Genomic DNA, 19,557 nt, shown 5'->3' with positions numbered 1-19,557 from the left:
AATCAAACCCGGTTCTCCAGATTAAGAGCACTGGCTCTTAACCACTACACCACGCTGGCTCTATTGTTACCTTGCCAAGTAATGCTTTGCCAGCAAACTGACTGCATGGCGTATGTGTGTTTGTATGTGTAAGTGGAAGGGCAGAATGCAGATTCTGTATGTAAACAAATTGTGAAGTCATTTATCACTTCTGGTAATTTTTAAGGCCTCCAGTGTAACCAGGTGACTAATGAGCTGTCGTTATGCCGGAGTATCTTGCTTGCTTTTCCTGCTTGAGAACTGCTGAACTAGTTGACTTTTATAAAGGCAGCGGCTGTGCTGTGTGTTGAGTGATGTTGCTTGTAAATGGCCATCTTAAATGATGCTTGCAGTTTTTAGCTAAATAGAATATCAAGGGTTGTGGAGGTCCGGTAACAAAAAATTGCCAAGAATGCAAAAGAATTGCCTTGTTAGGTTTTTCTTCCCTCTGGCTAGTAACACATTTTTAAATTAATGACACTAATATTGTATTTCCTCCCAAATGTTCAAAGTTTACCTGGGGATGGATTAGCTTATTCTCTTAGGTGCTGTACCTTCAGAGCTGCCGTTTCACTGACTTCACTGAAATGTGGCTTTCAGAAAAGTCTATAAGCTATTTATCTGTAGGTTGGAATAAATCTAGACTGAACTATGCAGTCTGTATTTTTTCACTTTGGACATGTTGAATCATTCTATTGGGTTGCAAGCAAGCAAGCATTCAAGCAAACAAACAAACAAACAAACAATTGGCTGCCTAGATCTTTCTGCCCTGTTACAGAAATTGATCGATTTCATACTATCATCTCTTCCTCAGTACTGTTATCTTCCTTCTTCTTGCTAGATATTTCTTGTAACTAAAATGTGTGATTTGAAGTTCTCAGTGTCCTACTCCCTTGCATATCATACTACTCAGCTGGGGACTCAACTGCCTTGTTTCTTTTTTTGAACAATCTGGTCTGTTCTTAGCTTTGGTGTTCTTTAAGGCCATTCTTACCCTACTTGGCTTATGAGGCTGTACCCATGACTGATGAATGAAAATGTGAAAACATATAATTCAGACTCTCCGTTTGTAGACATTGCTGGAGTAACCTGGCATCCATAATACTTGTAATTAGTTCAGTGTTGCTCCAGAAATGTTTCAAGCCATGTGGCTTTGCTCTGTAGCAAGTTTACATCACATGCTAATGACTTCCACCCATGGGGTGGTGTATTATTTAAACCAGTATCAGTTTCAACAAAAGTTCTGTCAAACGGTTGCAGAAAGCCTTTAAGTTTTTTTTCCATCTCTTGTCCTCTCTCAAGCACATGACACACGTCCCACATTCATTTAGCTAGCTACCAACCCGTCATTCAAACCCACTGAATAGGCATCTTCTAGTCATTACTTCCTATTTAGGAAACATGTTTGTGGTAATATTTAAAATGAAAGGAAACAACATCTTGTCAGATAGCTGCATACCTATTTTGTTGGCTCACTCTCTGTGTTCATTTTGAGACTCAGTGGATCTCTGAAGTATACAGAAGAATGAGACATACTAGTTTTCCCATTCGCTCTAGAAAGGGAAGGGAAAAAAAACAAAGGGTTGGATTCATTGAGTCTGCTGCAAGGGTCTATTTGGCCTAAGTGAAAAGTACTTGTAAGGCTCCTGTTGGGAGGGGCTTATGGGAAAGTGAGGGGCACGCTAGGATTTTGACCTCTCCCTGCTGTCTTCCACAAGAACACTGCGGGACACTCGCTTTCAAAGCCTAGCTAAGCAGGAATGCTTGATCACCCACCAGTACAGTTTGAGGGCTGCAGCTCATCAGAGTCAGACATTTGCATGTGTTCAGAATGCTTATGCAACCTTTCCCCCAACAAACACACACAGTTTGCATGTATGTGAGCATATACAACTTTCAGCTCCTTCTCCCAGCTGCTGCCTTCTCATGAGTCAGTAGCTTTCAGGAAAAATATCCTCAGTATTGTCAGCCTTCCAGCCTTGGTTTCGGTTAGTAAAAAAGAAGGGGAAGTGTCAGGGCTCTTTCCAGGGCAGTTCAGCCTTTGAGGGATGACTTATTGGGTCCAGGTCTGGCAGCTACTACTGGACAACTTTCAGCCATGCTACCTGCCTGACTCATCAGGCCTGATAGATAGCTACAATTCAACAGCAGTCTCCACACAAAAGCCCATGTGGTGTAGTTTCAGACTTGGATCTGGGAATGCTGTGGATGCTCACTGGGTGACCTTGGAGCAAGCCGGAAGGAATAAGAAACGTAGAAGGACAAAATCAATGTCCATAGGCAAGGAAAGGGAGGCTAGTCAAGTGGGAACCCGTTCCTAGGCCTGGTGGATCATCTCTGTCCTACAGGGCCTGTGGAATTGAAAGAGCATTCCATCTAGTTGAAGACAGCCAGACATTTTTCAGGCCAGGGACTACCAGTAGGTTGTTACTTGCAGAGAGGTGGTCCCACAGGTAGGAAGGCCCCAGTTCAATTAGGGCTTTGAATATCAGATTCTTGAACCTGATCCAGTATTCCACTGGAAGCCAGTGCAGCTGACAGAGCACCAGTGAGATACATGTTCTCCATAATGTCCCCATATGGACCTGTACAGCTGCATTCTGAACAAGTTATAACTTCTGGAGCAGTCTCAAGGGTAGCCCTGCATACAGCAAGTTGCAGTAGGCTGTTCGAGAGGAGATGGTTGCATGGATCACTGCAGCTAGGTCAGTGCGATACAAGGAGGTTCCCAGTAGCCTAGCCTGGTATAGGTGGGAGAATTCCACTCTGGCTGCCTTTGTGACCTGTGACTCCATAGAATGGAAGGGATCCAGGATCCAGACAGTCTGTGCAGATATTAATTGTACCTGGTCAAGAGCTGGGAGCTAGCATATCTTTGGCATTTCCACAGTACTAATGAGGGCATTTGTTACTGTCATAGGTAATGACTTTAGTGCACTGGATTACCATGAGATTCTTAAGTGTTGGTTTTGCTTTATTGTTTAATTGTAAGCTGACCCCAGCAAGTCTGTGGAAAGGTAGCATATACATTTTTTAAGTCTTAGACAGCATGGTGTTTTTTAAAATTACAGTTCTGTTTGTTATTGTGACAGAAATTGAACTATTTGTACATATGTATTGTCGAAGGCTTTCACGGCCGGAATCACTGGGGTGCTGTGTGGTTTCCGGGCTGTATGGCCGTGTTCTAGCAGCATTCTCTCCTGACGTTTCGCCTGCATCTGAGGCTGGCATCTTCAGAGGATCTGATAGTAGGAAGGCAAGTGGAGTATATATACCTGTGGAGTGTCCAGGGTGGGGGAAAGAACCATTGTCTGTTAACAAGTAAAGGGTGCAATTAGGAAGCTAGATTTACATGTGTTGCGTGGGATCGACCCATTAGCATGTGAGTAACAATGAAGATAGCAGGTGAGGGCATCTGAATAGAAGTAGCCTGGTCTTTGTTCCCTTTGATTGTTTACTGTCTATAGCAGTGATGGCAAACCTTTTAGAGACTGACTGCCCAAATTGCAACCCAAAACCCACTTATTTATCGCAAAGTGCCAACACGGCAATTTCACCTGAATACTGAGGTTTTAGTTTAGAAAAAACGGTTGACTCCAAGGCGTGCGTTACTCGGGAGTAAGCTTGGTGATAGTCAGTGGCTTTGCTTTGAAGCAACCGTGCAACTCTTCCAATGGGTGAATCACGACCCTAGGAGAGTTTACTCAGAAGCAAGCCCCATTGACAGCAACCGAGCTTACTCCCAGGTAAAGGATCGTGCTTTAGTTTTTCGCATGAAAATCAGTGGGGTTTAACAGTGCTTAACAGGGTTACCTACACTGCTTCCCCAAAACTAGATCTTAGGTTTAATGCTAATAATCGATCCCAGCGGCCCAGACCAGCCTAGATGGGTGGGGAGGAGAGTGGAAAACTCTGTTTGGCGTGTGCCCACAGAGAGGGCTCTGAGTGCCACTTCTGGCACCCTTGCCATAGGTTCGCCATCACTGGTCTATAGTCATCCTGTGTTTGTGTGGAGCTGATTAGTCACTGTCATGACTCTAGTGTTTTTCAACACTGGTAGCCAAGTTTTGTTCATTTTCATGGTTTTTCCCTTTCTGTTGAAATTGTCCATGTGCTTGTGGATTTCAATGGCTTCTCTGTGTAGTCTGACATAGTGGTTGTCAGAGTGGCAGGAATACATGGTAAAGTGTTCATTACTTTTTGAATAGCCATTTCTGAAAATATTTGACCATAGTTCAAGGAGAGATTCAGACTTGTACCTGCTGTGTATGAAAAATCAGAATGATAAAGCAAGTTTTATGCTATAGCATATGTCGGTTTCCTTGAACATTGCTTTTTGTTTAAAGCAGAATAAAAAGACTTTGTAATATCAAGAACTGGATTGTTCTTTGTAGGTGACAGAACACAAAGATTCCCAAACGAATGCTGTCTGTCTAGTTTTTGCTTGTTGTCGGCTGAACGTCTCCTGTCGTCGTTAGTTGAAGGCAGTGAAGATGAATGTCTGAAAAGGTTGTCAGCTGTTGCTGAGTCATATGCAAAGGCGAGAGGAAGTGTCCCGTGACCGTGATTCATACTGTCCTAAGCAGATATTGCAGTGTCTGCTGGAAGGTGGACAAACAAAGTTTCAGCGGGTGATGCAATATCATTCATGGTGGTTCTGAAGCAATTGTGTCTAGAAACTGTTCAGTATTTTCGTGGTGGAGAAGATCGAAGGGTTTAAATGGACAAATGTTTGCTTAGATTCCCATGGACCTTTTCTGCTGTTTAATTTTTTCTGGTCTCTTCAGCAGGGTTCTCAAATTATTATAAGATTATGCCCTTTTCTGCTTTGCACCTTACAAGCCACAACAGGTAGTTGGAATGTTTTGAAAAGAAGCCATGATGTGGCTTCACAACACCATGTCAGCAAAAGTGTTACTTCACTTCATTTCCTGTCTGACTAAGCAAACCTCTTTCTCTCCTTGGTGTGATATTTTCGAACATATCCTTGTGATGATGGGTTTGTTTCCTGAAGCACAAGGCAGTTAAGTCTTGTCTGGTTAGAAAAAGGTGTTGTGATAACTTGTGTTTACTTTTTCTTTTGGCCCCTTCCGCACGCGCAAAATAATACGTTTTCAAACCACTTTCACAACTGTTTGCAAGTGGATTTTGCTATTCCGCACAGCTTCAAAGAGCACTGAAAGCAGTTTGAAAGTGCATTATTCTGCATGTGCGGAATGAGCTTATATTAGAAAGTTTTGAAGAAAATTGGGTGGAAAGGCCTTGGCACTAGAAACTGTAAAACGCTTTTCTGGGGGCGGAAGTTTTTAAGTAGCCAACCACTGTTTAAATCACCAAGAAAATGCTCAACAAATCAATGATTTGTATTTATTATTTAGCTACTTCCTATGTAAAAATGCATGTGAATTGGGTGCTATGACTGTCAAAATAATGATGTAAAAACTGAATAGACGCTTTATGCAACTTGAAGGGAAATAGATTTTTAAAATGTTTAATTCAATATTTTTAGTATTTAAGAAAATGAAATTTTCTGATTTAAAAAATGTAAAAAAAATCTTAATCCTTTTTGGTAAAACTGAAGCTCCTTCTAAAACTAAAACTAAGGTCTGAAATTCAGTTCACAATATAATGCTATATAATCCTGTGCTGCTATTTGGTTATGTGATGGTGCAAGTATACATGTGTGTTGAATTTCTTCCGAACAGATGACTTGTGGTGGAACCGAGAGCATTTTGATGGCATGTAAAGCTTACAGGGATATTGCTTATGCAAAAGGAATCAAGTACCCAGAAATGTATGTACCTCTTTATCTTTTTTAAGTGTTCATGTTTCTCCTAACAGAATTCCTGGTTTGGGGCAACCTATCTGTGTCAGTCATCTCTTCCATCCAGTTTCTGTTTTGTTAAGCTTTCATATGAAGAAAATGGATTCAAAAGCCATTCAGAAAAAAATGATTTATAACACTCTGAAAACTGTGGGGCCAGGACCGCGTCTCTGGTCCTACACAGCTGAATTATTTTAAGACAAAGTTAGAAAATACCCAAAGCAGGTTTGAAACAGAAGATAAGTTTACTGGACAGCATAAGTATCTGACCAGGGTGTCCTCTTAAGTAAGAGGCACACCCACTTCATACAAAATTTTATAGACACAAAGAATACATACGTCATACAATCATCCCATACCCACGTACATAATCCATACCCCTTTCACGTGCTATAAGCATGAACCTTAAAATCCCATTGGATGATTCTGTCTCCTTGTCACATTAAGACAGCCTCTATTCTACGTGTCTGATTCCTTCTGTTACACAAACACTGCATGCTGTTTGCTCATGTCCCTCTGCCCATATGCAAACGGCTGCAATAAAACTAACTTCTGCCTTTTCTTGTTTCCAAGAATAACCTGTTTTCCTGCTTTTCTAAGTTTGCTCCTGAAGAGAGATATTTCTCCAGGGAATGCACGTTGATTTACCTACATTCTTTAAGATCATAAAACTTCCCTTTCCCCAGTTTGAAATGATTTAACTTTAACAGATTATACAAACATTGATTCTAACAATTATACCATTCGATTCTAATACAATAGAATTATAGTGAAATACCAGTAAACATGAATCTCTCATTATCATTTCTGTGTTCATTTAACATATATATAAAGAAACACTTTTTCCATTTAACTAATCACATTCATTTCTATTCTAACCTCTGATCTCTTTTATGATTCTGTTTATTCAAATAGCTATCCTCTATAGCTAGTTCTAACCGAAAACAAAGTTATAAAGTATATGTCTTCTGTCACGTATTAACCTTTAGTGACAAGATCTTAAAGATGTTTATCTTTGCTTGCCTGCATAACTGCTGCGTTCAGTTTGACCATCTGCTAAAATGCAGTCCTGCTGGTCTCTATACAGAAACCCCATTTTGATTCTTAGAAATCTTTGGTTCATACAAAATCCATATTCCTTGATCAAATACAGTTTGTAGGCATTCTATTCCATTCCCACAATACTAATGCTAATGATCACGGATAGAATTCCAAAGAGTGCAGTACATTCTTTTCTTGCTAACCAAGAATGTAAGCACTTTTCAGCTCTCAGTGAACTTTGTTGGCTTCAAGTTGCTTTCACCTTGGATAGTTAATTGAAATAGTTACAGAAAAGTTAAAGCAGTTGCTTATTGATAGTAAAGAGCTGAGGTTGGCCTTCTGTTCTTGCTATATTAGATGCAATTTGTATGAACATACTGTTTGGGCTATTTGCACTTATGTTGATTATCAAATATTTAGTTATGAACCAATCAGTTATCTAGATAATGATAGAGCAAATTTAGAGATTGATATTTTTCTATTAATTGCACTCTTGTGACATGCAAATCAGATTTCTCTGGATGAAAGTCTCAGAAAAAGACTAGGTGCAATAACTTGGGCTTTTTGATAATCCCTGAAAGAAGTGAGACAACAATTTGAAATCTGATTTACTTTTAAAACTATTATTTGCTATAATATAATTAAGCAGTGCTAGGAATGTTGATAATTTTAGCATTTATCTTCACAGTTATTGATAAAGATAACTTTTTCATGGCTGTATTGTTTGTATGTCGCTCAATAAAAAGAATATTTTATTTTCTCAAGAAATGAGAAAAGTTCCTACAGGTGTTCTGTTTAGTTTACAAGTTAATCATTCAAAGAACCAAACCCTTACTTTTTTGTGTTATCAAGAAGTAAAGGTTGTTCATCACTTTTTAACAAGATAAATCCTGGAGAACTCTGCTGCTAAACAGTTTTGCACAGACAGAGCTTTTTAAAGTGTTTATTGCAGGTCCTCTAATTAAATCTGGGAGGGAGTCTTTCATTACACTCTGGGACTTGTATCTGCTGAGTAGGATTTTTGCCTTTCAAAATTTCAAAAATTTCAAAGTTTCAAAAATTCTTTATCATGGGGAGTAGATAGTTACTGTTTTGAGTATCAGACTCCAAAGCACTTATAGGAACTAGTGTGTATTCTGTTAGATCCAGCACCCTATTTTAAAGTTCTGAATTATACTGGCATGTGTGCCAGCCACCTGTACAAAAAGGCACAGTTTTCCGGCATTGGTCTCTGATACAAACCCCTGGAAAGATCATGGCTTCGTGGGATCTATGCGAAGGGACAGCCGTGTGGGTCAGTGGGCTGAAGTGAGAAGAGACAAGAAGATGTGAAATCACCCCTTTTCCCCAGCAGAACTGTGCTTGTGGGTGAGAAAGGAGGACTGACTTCTTACCCTTGTGGTTTTAGTCCTGCCCATCCTAGAAATGATCTTTCTGGGGGTTGAAAGAGGCTGCAGGAATAGGGAAGGACACAAGAAAATCCTATGATCCATGTATAGAGTAGTGGGTTATACGGTGGAATCCCACTGCTGATTAATCACATGATGCTCATACGAAATATCCAGGTTTCACAAAGAACTCCCCACAGCTGAACCGCTGAACACGGATTCATCCCGGTTCTGGCACTTCCGCTCCCCCTTATCACATGTTTTTTAAGAACCTGCATGGAAGTGCACCTTTTTAAGTAGCAGAAATTGTTGAAACGTGGACGCATTTTCGTGCCAATTTTTTTAAAAAAAGTTCCCGCCCCAACACAGCACAACGGCCAATCAGGATGAGGAAGGAAGAGCCGCTGAGCAGATTGCACGTTCGATCGCGCGGTAGTAGGGATTGCTACACTGTTTGAAAGCGTGATAGACATCGATGTCCTCATCACACACACGCCGTGGTGGGGAGGATGAAACCTTGATGAAAATGTGTTGTTTCTTTTGAAACCCGGTTGTATCTGTATTTAATTTTCAGTGGGGATTCGGCCTACGTTACCGGTCTTGGGTGTGGCCAGTGTCTATTCTAGGAAAGCGATGGTTAGGTAGACTTCAAAGATATACAACAGTGAAATTGATTGATGCCATCCTTTATCTGACTGGTTTGTACTCTTTGTGCAAACCCCATTCAAATGAGTTGTTAATTACTCACTGCTAACGAAGCTTCTTTTGGCTCGTTTTTAGGCTGACTTAATAATTTACGTGTGAGATTTACAAATGTATCTTTTGTGGATTCTGTTTTCCCCATAATTTTGTTTCTTACTTTATGCTGTCATTGAACCTTCAGAATACCCTGTGGCTTAAGCCAGTGTTGTAGGTTCTGATTATGCTGCTCTTGATTAATGTTTTTCAGTATATTGTATCTTTTCTTTAAGTAAAATACACTTTGCTTTGGCAAGAGACTCACAAGAAAGACAGCAAGAGACTCACAAGAAAGACAGCAAGCCAGAGTGTGTTTGAAAAGTAGTACCTCCGCAAGCAGCTTAATTGAAGCTTCAACCACTGCCATCAACTGGACCATTTCATAAATTGCATGTTGCTTTTTATTTTATTTTTTGCCATTAAGTTTCAGCTGATTTCTGGTGTTCCCATTGTTAGAGACGGTCACCTGCAACCTCGCGGCGTCTCTCCAACCTCTTGATAGCCCATGGATTCGCGGACTACAGTTCCCATCAACACCTGCCAGCATGGGCAATGGCCATGCTGGCAGGGGCTGATGGGATCTGTAGTCCATGGATATCTGGAGAGCCGCAGGTTGCAGACCCCAGTCATAGGGTTTTCAAGGCCAGAGTTGGTTTGCTGTTGCCTGCCTCTACAGAGCAACCAGAGGCGTAGCAAGGGGAAAAGCGCCCAGTGCACCGGTGTGTCCTCTGCCCCTGCCCTGGAATGCCCTGCCACACCCCCACAGGGGCGGGCGCCCGGTGTGTCATCCCCCCCCCCCCCGAGACTAAGCCTCTGACCTCCTTAGTGGTCTCCCATCTAAGTACTAACCACAGCTGAGCCTGCTTAGAAATCTGACTAGACGAGGCTAGCCTGGGCCATCCAAAAGGCTGTTTTTCATAATCTTTCTTTAAATGCTCATCTGAGTTATGGAATGAGGTTGATCAGTGGGACACTTTGGACTGTGTTGCTCCGTGGTCTGCCATATGTGAATAAGACCATCTAGGTCAGTACTATGTAGCCCAGTGGTGGCACTTCAGGAGTTGAAAAAGCTCTGTGCTGACAGCTGTTGAACTGGAGATGCCCAGCTTGGGACTTTTTGCATTGCAAAGTGTTTACTCTGCGTCTGTCCCCTGTAGTTCTCAACAACATGAACAAAACAAATCTAATTAACTGTAGAGGAGCAAATTCAGAGAGCTCCTTCAGACGTTCTTAAAGGTTTGTGCATTTTCTACAGGATTTTTCACAGATTTTCACTGGGTGGCTAAGAGCAGCGCCAGCATTCAACAATTTTTGAAATTCACTTTCATTTCACAAGCTGCATATCCTATGTTATGTGTGTGTAGGATACTCCTTGCTGAGTATGTCGAATGGGTTTTCTAGAACTCTAAATTGCAACCGTGGACTATAATGACATAGCAGTATAATATGAAGAATGGAAAGTTGTATCTTCACATTAAAATTAGTGCGGTGTAAAACACACACTAAATAAAGGCACAAAAAATATGCTGGAGTGACAACAGCAGCATTATTGTTTGGTTTTTTGGAACTTTGGACTTGTTAAGAAACGCTCATCAAGATTTGCTTCTGACCCATTGGTGACCATATAGATCAAATGTCCTCCACAATGTCACATATCATTAACTTGGCCTTGTCTCAGGGAATCTCTTGCAAGGTGAGGGCTGTGACTTCCTTTAGAGAGTCAATCCATCTCACGTTGGGTCTTCCTCTTTTCCTGCCGCCTTCAACTTTTTGTAGTGTTATTATCTTTTCTAATCAGTTTTGTACTTTGGTCACATTATGAGAAGACAGTAGTGTCAGTGTAGCCATTTTGTACAAGACAACAAAGCTGTAGCCTGTTACCTGGCATCTTTCATCCTTTGTCTGTTTTTTTGACATGTTAGCTGGCTAGCCTTGTCTTTTGCTTATGCCACGGAGGATCAGATCATTTTTTAAGCAATCTGTTGGATGACTCTCCTCAGTTTCCTGTTTTTTCCCCCCTCTAGTAAAACAGGGAAAAGGCAGAAATGTGAGCATGGATTGTAATCATCTGCACTCATTTGTTGATGTACGTTGCATTTTTTTCTCTTCCAGATTGGCTCCAGTGAGCGCCCATGCGGCTTTTGACAAGGCTGCTCATTTATTTCTTTTAGGGATAGAAGTTGCGCACATATTCCCTTGAATTCAGGATATGAAAGTAGATGTGAAGGTATGACTCCAGTATTTCTAGACAGCTGTTATTTGTGCTTAGGATTGATCCACTAATAGTTGGTCCTGGGTTAAAATAATAAACAGCATTATTCTGAATGGGGAATGAACTAAAATTATATCCTTTGTGTTATGTGGTTTTCTTGAAGTTCTGAGGGCTGATATGTAAGGTAGGTCGGGTAGCTGATCATGCCCTCTTAATGTGGTGTTCTTTTTTTTTCAGGCTATGAAGAGAGCCATTTCCAGGAATACTGCAATGCTAGTCTGTTCAGCACCCCAGTTTCCTCATGGGATCATAGACCCAATTGAGGAGGTAGCAGAGGTAATGGCATTTATCAGCACTTTGACACGCAATTGCTGTAGCTCTCCGGTGAATGGGAAACATAAATGCATTTTTTGCAGTCCAGAAAATTGCATTCACGTGGGTTACCATTGCTGGCTGTGCGAGGGAACATAATTCAGTGTGCAAGATTTCTCCACTTTCTGTAGATTAGGGATTCCCAAAGTGGGTGCTATTGCCTCCCTGGGGTGGTAGAAGCATCAAGGGGAAGTGGAGGGAAATTTTTGGGGTGAGTAGGGGAGGCCAGCCAGAAGAGGAATTATGGGGACAGTAGGGGGGATGCTTTGCACAGGAATTCCTGGGCCAGCCGGTGGGTGAAATGTGCTCGGGGCAGAACTCTGGTGCTGCCGCCTAGATCTATCTGCAAAAGGCTTTGCAAAGTTGCCTGCCCTGCCCTGATAGGCATTGTTCTGTGCTGCTGCCAGATGTTGCTGCTGACTGGTGCATGTGGGGCCAGGTTGGAGGGTGAATCATGTCCCTCAGCTATGACAGAGTGTTTGAATGATTAAGTAATGTACCTGCCTTCTCACTCTCGGAGAGAGAATATGCAGATCATTGTTAGATGATGGAGGCTTTTGAATAAGAGGTTGATCTTTTAATGAGCAACCTGGATAGCCTAGCAAGCGGAGCTTGTGGAAGCTTGAGCCAGAAACAGGCTTAATGCAGGATATTAGCTCTTAGACTAGGAGGATGCTGGCTGAAGGAGACTTCAGCAGAAGAAGCAATGGCTTCACTGGCTTCCTTTTCAGCCTCTTACCCTGGAACACTGCTATAGCCCCTTCCACACACTAGCAGAATAATGCACTTTCAATCAACTTTCACAATTGTTTGCAAGTGGATTTTGCTGTTCCACACAGCTGCAAAGTGCATTATTCTGCATGTGTGGAATGGGCCTATGAGTTGTTTGCATCTTGTTGGTATCTTCTTTTTCTTCTTCTGATCAATTTGCCCACTGGCTATTTCAGCCTTGAGAACTTCTATTATTTTAAATACAATGTCAGTGGAGTCTGTCGATGGCCTTAGGTGGTTTATGTTGGGCTAAGGGTCCCCCCCCCTCCGAATTTTAATTACTGTTGTCTAATGTTTTGCTTCTATTTGTTTTGTATCCTGCCTTGGACAGGTTCCTGGAGAGGCAACATAATTTTTTTCTGATGAAATAAAATAATAACTAAATAAGCTGTTGGTGATAGACTTTCTATTAGAGGTGTTAATGAATGTTTGGATGTACAGATTCAGTAAAACTGGAATAATCAGTGATATACTCATGCATAAGTCGACCATAGATATAAGTCGATGAGGCACCTAATTTTTCACAAAAAAATGCAGGAGGAAACTTATTGACTCGCGATGCGTATACAGTCATGGGTTGGGAAATGCAGCAGCTACTGGTAAATTTCAAAAATAAAAATAGATACCAATAAAACTACATTAATTGAGGCATCAGTAGGTTAAATGTTTTTTAATATTTATTTCAAAGAAAAACAGTAAACTATCTCTGTGAAATAGAAGGGAACGGAAAGAGGGGTCAACTTAAGAACAAAGGATGGTATAAAACAATGAAAAACTGTTTATGTTAGCTTAGTACTCAACATTTCCAGAGTGATTATCTTTAGGAGGTCTTCCATCTGATGATATTACCCAAGTTTCTAGTGTGAAGTTTGGTCTCAGGGGGGTCCAAAGTTATGGATCCTCAAAATGTAGCCCCCATCTACTATTCGGCCCCATTGGAAACAATGGGGATGGGACACCCCTTTAGCAGGGTCCATGCAACTTTAAGACCCCTAGAACCAAACTTCACCAAGAGCTTAGCGCTGCTATCATCAGGAGTGTCACCTGAGTGATACTCCTGGAAATTACATTACTGCCATTAGCCCAGGGGTAGGGGACCTTTACACTTATCAAAGAGCCATTTTGGACCCGCGTTCCACGGAAAGGAAGAAAACACATGGAGCCACCCTAAAATGCTTTTTTGACATTTAAAATAGAAAAGATAACACTGTATACATTTGTTTTTTTTACCAATTATAGTGTGTTAGCTTATGTAAAGCAGCTTAATGGGCTTTCATCGTACATCATGCCGGGCTGCACACACACAGAAAGCCAGCCATATACACACCCATACTCCCTCTATGGTTTTGAGCACTGAGTGCATGCAAAGAATAAATATATTTTATAAATATGGAATATAATAATGGAGATGGGGAGGAACTGAGACATTGGCTGCCTAATTCTGTTCCGTTCTAAGAGGTTTTTTTTGGGAGGGTGCTTTTAAAAGGATGCATGCTTATATAGTCATTATGACTTGCCTTTCCAGCACTCCCTCCCTGTCCCCAGAGTCTAGGAGTCCCTGGCAGGGGAGGAGGAGGAGGCTCTGCGAGGGAGGTGGTTCTTTCCCCTGAGACTCTTACGTCTCAGTCTCCTCCGTTCTCCTTTCTCTGCTTCTCTTGCTCATATAGTTCTCTCCTACTTCTCTCTCTCTCTCTCTCTCTCTCTCTCTACTCTCTCTCTCAGGTACTCCATTCTCCTAGCCCTCTCCACTTCTGCTCTCTCTCTTCCTCCGCTTCTCTGTCCTCTGCTTCTCTCCCTCCTCCTCTCCACAGTCTCCTTAGTTTCTTGACTCTACGGTACTGTCCCTGTCCTTCTCAGTTCTCTCCAACTGACATCACCCACTCCCTTCCCTCCATCAGTGCCTGGGCATTGCGCTCCATCTCTGCATCTCTTTTAAAGAAGCCTCCCCACTGCTGCCTTCCTAGAGGCGTTCCTGTTCCAGCTACTCTCTCAGCTGTTCTCCCAGCCACTCAGCCAAGCCTTGCCGGGCCATCCAGTTGCAGCAGCAGCTCCTTGTCAAGCGCTCAAGTGGCTTCTCCCCGGGTTTCCTACATGTCGCCCCTCCCCTCTTCCAGCTGCTGCACGCTGCGGCAGCCATGGCATTGGGGCCATAACTGGGCTCAGATTTGCCCGCTTGACTACTCGGGTTAAGTCTGAGGCGGGGTGACTCTCAGCTTCATCCCCTCGGATAACTGTGGGTGAGAAAGCAGGGCAGCACTGCTTCTCTAGGAAGCTGCCCTGGGCTGACTTGGGCACCTCAGAGGCGAAGGCTGGACTGCACAATGAATAGCCATGGCAGAGTGTAGGGAGTCATGCCTCAGAGGTGTATGGGAGGGCACGCAGGCGACGGGGTGGCCCGAAGGTGCAGTAAAGCCGCAGCGCCAAAGGTTCCAGCGTTCTTCCTCGACAAGTAAAAGGCCAAGCATAAACGCGTTCTTCCGGCACAGAGGAGGGAGGGGAGGAGGGGAGGCAAAAGCGATCCTTCCAGCACACAGAGGAGAGAGGGAGGGAGGGAGGAGCCGAAAGTAGAGATTCTAAACAGTGGCAGGAGACAAGCCTCGTGAGCTAACACTTGAGGGCCCCAGGAAGAGCAGCCACCGCTTGGGGAGTCAAGACTGCAAGTAGCGTCAGGAAGCCATGGTGCTCAAGCTTCGAGCCAGCTGGGTTCCCCGACCCCTGTGCTAGCCACAAAGCACGCTCTGTGCCTGGTATTTAGGCAGCGACAAAGTAAAGAAACCCTAAAATATTTTTAAAATACAGCTGGACTCGCATTGTATAGTACTTGTCTTAAGTCGGGGCCTTTTTTCTTTCAGCACAATAAAAATGTGCTGAAAAAATTCACGGCTGCTCCCCTATACATAGAGAAGGCTGCTTCCTCCTCATGCATACTCTTTTAGGTAGCCAAGCATGAACACCAACATTCAGTGTTATTGTTGAGATGGGGTAAGTGCGGTATTTTGTCCAGTCAATGAAACAAGAACTGACAGGGCTGCCTTCTGGGGAACATGGGAAACAAGCAGAATATGTAACTTGAGGGGATTTCTTGGGTCCTACTTGTCCTACTTGTAATTTCTGGATTGGGTTTTTCCCCAGTAAAGCTAGCTTGCAGCAGGTCTGTTGCAAAACCTTGCAGTCTGCCGCTTAAAATGGTGCATTTTCAGATCTTTGAGGAGAAAAATATTTGGACTCTTTCAAGTGTATGATTGAGATTTAATTGGTACTTTGAGGCTGAGACTCAAGCAAGAAGTTACTTTGTGTCGCTTTGGTTTAGCTTAAGATATTAAAACTAGTTTTTACTTTTTTTAAAAAAATAGCTGGCAGTGAAATACAAGATTCCCTTCCATGTGGATGCCTGTCTGGGAGGTTTTCTCATTGCCTTTATGGAGAAGGCAGGATTCCCTGTGAAACATCTGTTTGACTTCCGAGTGAATGGGGTCACCAGCATTTCTGCAGATACCCACAAAGTGAGTGAAAAGAAGCTTGACTTGATTGCACTTTCCAAACTGGATGAGACGTACTTGTGTGTATCTGAAAGCAGTGTTAGAATTCCTAAAGCTAACTTTGTATTGTATAGCTCCTTAAGCCATTGTCTGAAGTTGAGGACATTTACATTTCTTTCAGCCCTGAGGTTTTGTGCTTGAAAACAAATTTCATTAAAACCAATTGGAATGTCATATTTACCATTTTGATGCAAATCAGGCATGCCGGCTGCACTAGAATTTCTACACAATTAAACATAGATAAAATACAGACATGAATTGAACACCAGATTTGTAGCATCTAGATTGTTTGGCACTGGGAACATATGTGAGGCTTGATATATTAAACAATTTATATGCTTTGTATTATGACAGATTTTTGTTTTGGCTTGTATCCAATGTAAGGTCCACAGTAGGCTTGGAAGCTTGATCTGAGTACCTTAAATCACATTAAAAACTCCAGGTGTATTTGAAAAGCCAAACTATCTCCTGGATTGTTTCTGGTGATTCGTGGTTTTCACTAATTATTACTGGAGCCACTACTGTGACATTCACGTTAGAAAAAGCTGAATATACCTGGTGGTGCCAAAAAAAGCCAAGTAAGATTCACCCTTTTTCAAGTCTCCACTTGCCCCCCCCCCCCCTTTTCCAAGCCCACATGGACTTGGGATCTCCTCGCACTGTTTTCCAACCCCCCAGGGGCTTGCGGAAATGATGGGGGAGAACTGAAGAATTTTGAGTTCAAGTTTTTTCAACCCAAATATTTTCAGTAATAGTCAAACAAAGCCAATGGATATTGGCTTTATTTAACTTTGTCTGAAAAAATCCAGGTTAAAAAAACCTGAATGCAAAATTTATCTGTAATTATTATCGGTGCTCATGCCTAGTCCACAGTAGACACCCGGTGTGTACCCCCATTCTTCTCTACAGCTCCTGCCGTCCCTTCTTCCTCCTGATTCCTGGAGTCACAGAACCTATTTTGAAGCATTGTCACATAGATTGTGGGTCTGCAGTGAAGATGGGAAAGTGGGTAACATAATTTAGTCCGAAGGAAGTCCGTTTTCCCAGCGTCTGTAAGGACTGGAGGAGCAGCGGAGAAGAATGTGGGAACGTTTTCTGTACAAAGAGCATTTGGTTGGGTTCAGGCCAATATTTTGAAATAGACTACCTGGCACATTAAAGCATTTGCTTGGAAATTTTGTGTAAACTTCTCATATTTCAATTTGAACCCCCTGTCCTCTTCACAGTATGGCTTCGCTCCAAAGGGCTCTTCAGTGATATTGTACAGTGACAAGAAATACCGATACTATCAGTTTTTTGTGGCTACTGACTGGCAAGGAGGAATGTATGCCTCCCCTACCATGACTGGCTCCAGGCCTGGTGGCATCATTGCAGCTTGCTGGGCAACTATGATGCTCTTGGGAGAAGATGGCTATGTGGATGCTACCAGGAAGATAATTTCGACTACACGGTTTATTGAATCAGAGTATGTACTGGCTTCAGTATCTTTCCCCACTTCATTTCCTCCCTCTGCTTACACAAAGACAGGCCAGCCCTTATTGTTTATATAATTGTTGTACACCACCTTGAGCCCAAAAGAGGAGGGGTGGGATTTTACTACTACTACTACTACTACTACTACTACTACTACTACTACTACTACTGCTAATAATAATAATAATAATAATAATAATAATAATAATAATAATAATAATAATAATAACAACAATAATAATAATAATAGCTAACAATAACAACATGTAATAATAATAATAATACCAAGGCAGCCCAGTTGGGATTCAGAATTGCGAACATTATGCCAACACGCCATACAATGTCCTTTAAAATCTGGGTGAGGCTCAAATTGTTATGAAAGGCCAACAAACAGCTGAAGAACTGGCAGCTGTGATTTTGAACAAAAAAAATAATTATTATTATAATAATTCAGCTCTTTTATGTTGTTTTGTAGCTATTTTGTTCTGGGACCCATGCTGTAGATATGTTGATTTACAAACATATTATGCACTAATGCCACTAAGGATTTTGGGGTGGGGGTTGCGCATGCAAAATTTAATAATAATAATAACAACAACAACAACAACAACGACGATGATGATGATGATGATGATGATAATAATAATAAATTCAGCTCTTTTATGTTGTTTTGAAGCCATTTTGTTCTGGGACCCAGATGCTGTAGATATGTTGATCTACATACATATTATGCACTAATGCCACTAAGGATTTTTTGGGGCGTGGGGTTGCGGGCACATGCACACAGAAGCTGAGAAAAATGGTCTCCTTCCCACTTTGGCTTTTTCCTCAGTCATTCTATTGACTTTTTATAACTTCCCTAACTGGTGTAGCTTGAGGACATACTGACAGCATATCTAGTTCCTGAAGAGCAGGAACTGGCAGTGATGCTGTCTGAAGACAGGACCTCTCTTCAGATTCAGAGTTGTTGTAAACCACGTTGCCAAAACCATCTTCTGAAGGTCATAGTTTAAAATATTCCATCTCTTCTTTGTCCCCAGTTCATTATTTTGCCCTGCCTTCTGCCTTGGAAATGTTACCACTTTAGTAGTGGCATTGCCTGATTGATTTACCCATACCTGTGGGTGGGATTGCAAGCTCTAATTCACAGTACTGAAATAGTCTGCTAAAGCCTCTTTCAGTTTACCTAGAAGACCGTCTTCTAGTCAGTCAGAGGCAAATCAGGGGGAAAATGGCACCCAGAGATAATTCCTTTTCCTAAAAGCCTGTGTGCAGGGTGGGCTTGGTGGCGGCGTGTGGTTGATGCGCATGCCTTTTGGTTATGCAGGGAGGGGTGAGGCACCTGGCACCCCCCAAGTAACCAAAAGGCATGTGGCTAGGGATATGGGGGACCCCACATCCCTATAGGTCAGTGGTGGCGAACCTTTGGCACTCCAGATGTTATGGACTACAATTCCCATCAGCCCCTGCCAGCATGGCAATTGGCCATGCTGGCAGGGGCTGATGGGAATTGTAGTCCATAACATCTGGAGTGCCAAAGGTTCGCCACCACGGCTATAGGTTGTACGCCTCTGTAGTCAGTACAAATGTATTGGTTCTTCCTTTGATAAACATGGAGGCATTTTGGTCTACAAGACTTCATCCTGGAGCACCCTAATGAGCCAACATTTAGAGCCTTGAGATGTAGGCAAGAACGGTGAACTGCAGAGATTACTGACTTGGCTGCCCTTGGAAGCCACAGTCACCCTCTTCCTTCACTCTGCGCCCTTTTAAGGGAGGATTGAAGGTGCTCCTTGATCAAAAATAGAAAGAACACAGTAATGTGAATAAAATATACTGCAATGCATGGTCTGTACTGGCTTCTAAAGATTATTGTTACCCAAACTGAGTGTGGGTGTGAGAGTGAGAGAGAGAGATGGGGAGAGAAAGAAAGCTCGTGCGTGCCTCTTGCTTGCTTTTTCCGGTATAAAATAATAATATGAACTATACCATTTAAAATTTCTATGAAGGTTGAAGAAAATTGACCACATCTTCATCTTTGGAAAACCTGAGGTATCCGTGCTTGCTTTGGGGTCTGACGCATTTGACATCTTTCGGTTGGGAAATATGTTAACATCTAAAGGATGGTCTTTAACTATGCTGCAGTTCCCTTCAAGGTGAGTTTACAGTGATCCTAAGTGT

The 19,557-nt window shown here is 42.2% G+C and overlaps 1 protein-coding gene across 1 annotated transcript in view; it reads left to right on the top strand.

The window, feature by feature from the left end:
* Positions 1-19,557, top strand: part of SGPL1 (sphingosine-1-phosphate lyase 1) — a 57,587-nt gene that overhangs the window by 32,071 nt on the left and 5,959 nt on the right. The window contains 6 exon segments of the mRNA XM_048505850.1: positions 5,724-5,812; positions 11,122-11,236; positions 11,459-11,557; positions 15,718-15,867; positions 17,130-17,368; positions 19,386-19,532. Of these exon segments, the coding sequence (XP_048361807.1) occupies positions 5,724-5,812; positions 11,122-11,236; positions 11,459-11,557; positions 15,718-15,867; positions 17,130-17,368; positions 19,386-19,532 (839 nt within the window).

The sequence above is a fragment of the Sphaerodactylus townsendi genome, linkage group LG08 (genome assembly GCF_021028975.2).
Source record: "Sphaerodactylus townsendi isolate TG3544 linkage group LG08, MPM_Stown_v2.3, whole genome shotgun sequence".
Taxonomy (NCBI): Eukaryota; Metazoa; Chordata; class Lepidosauria; order Squamata; family Sphaerodactylidae; genus Sphaerodactylus; species Sphaerodactylus townsendi.
This window is presented reverse-complemented; position numbering and strand designations above follow the sequence as displayed.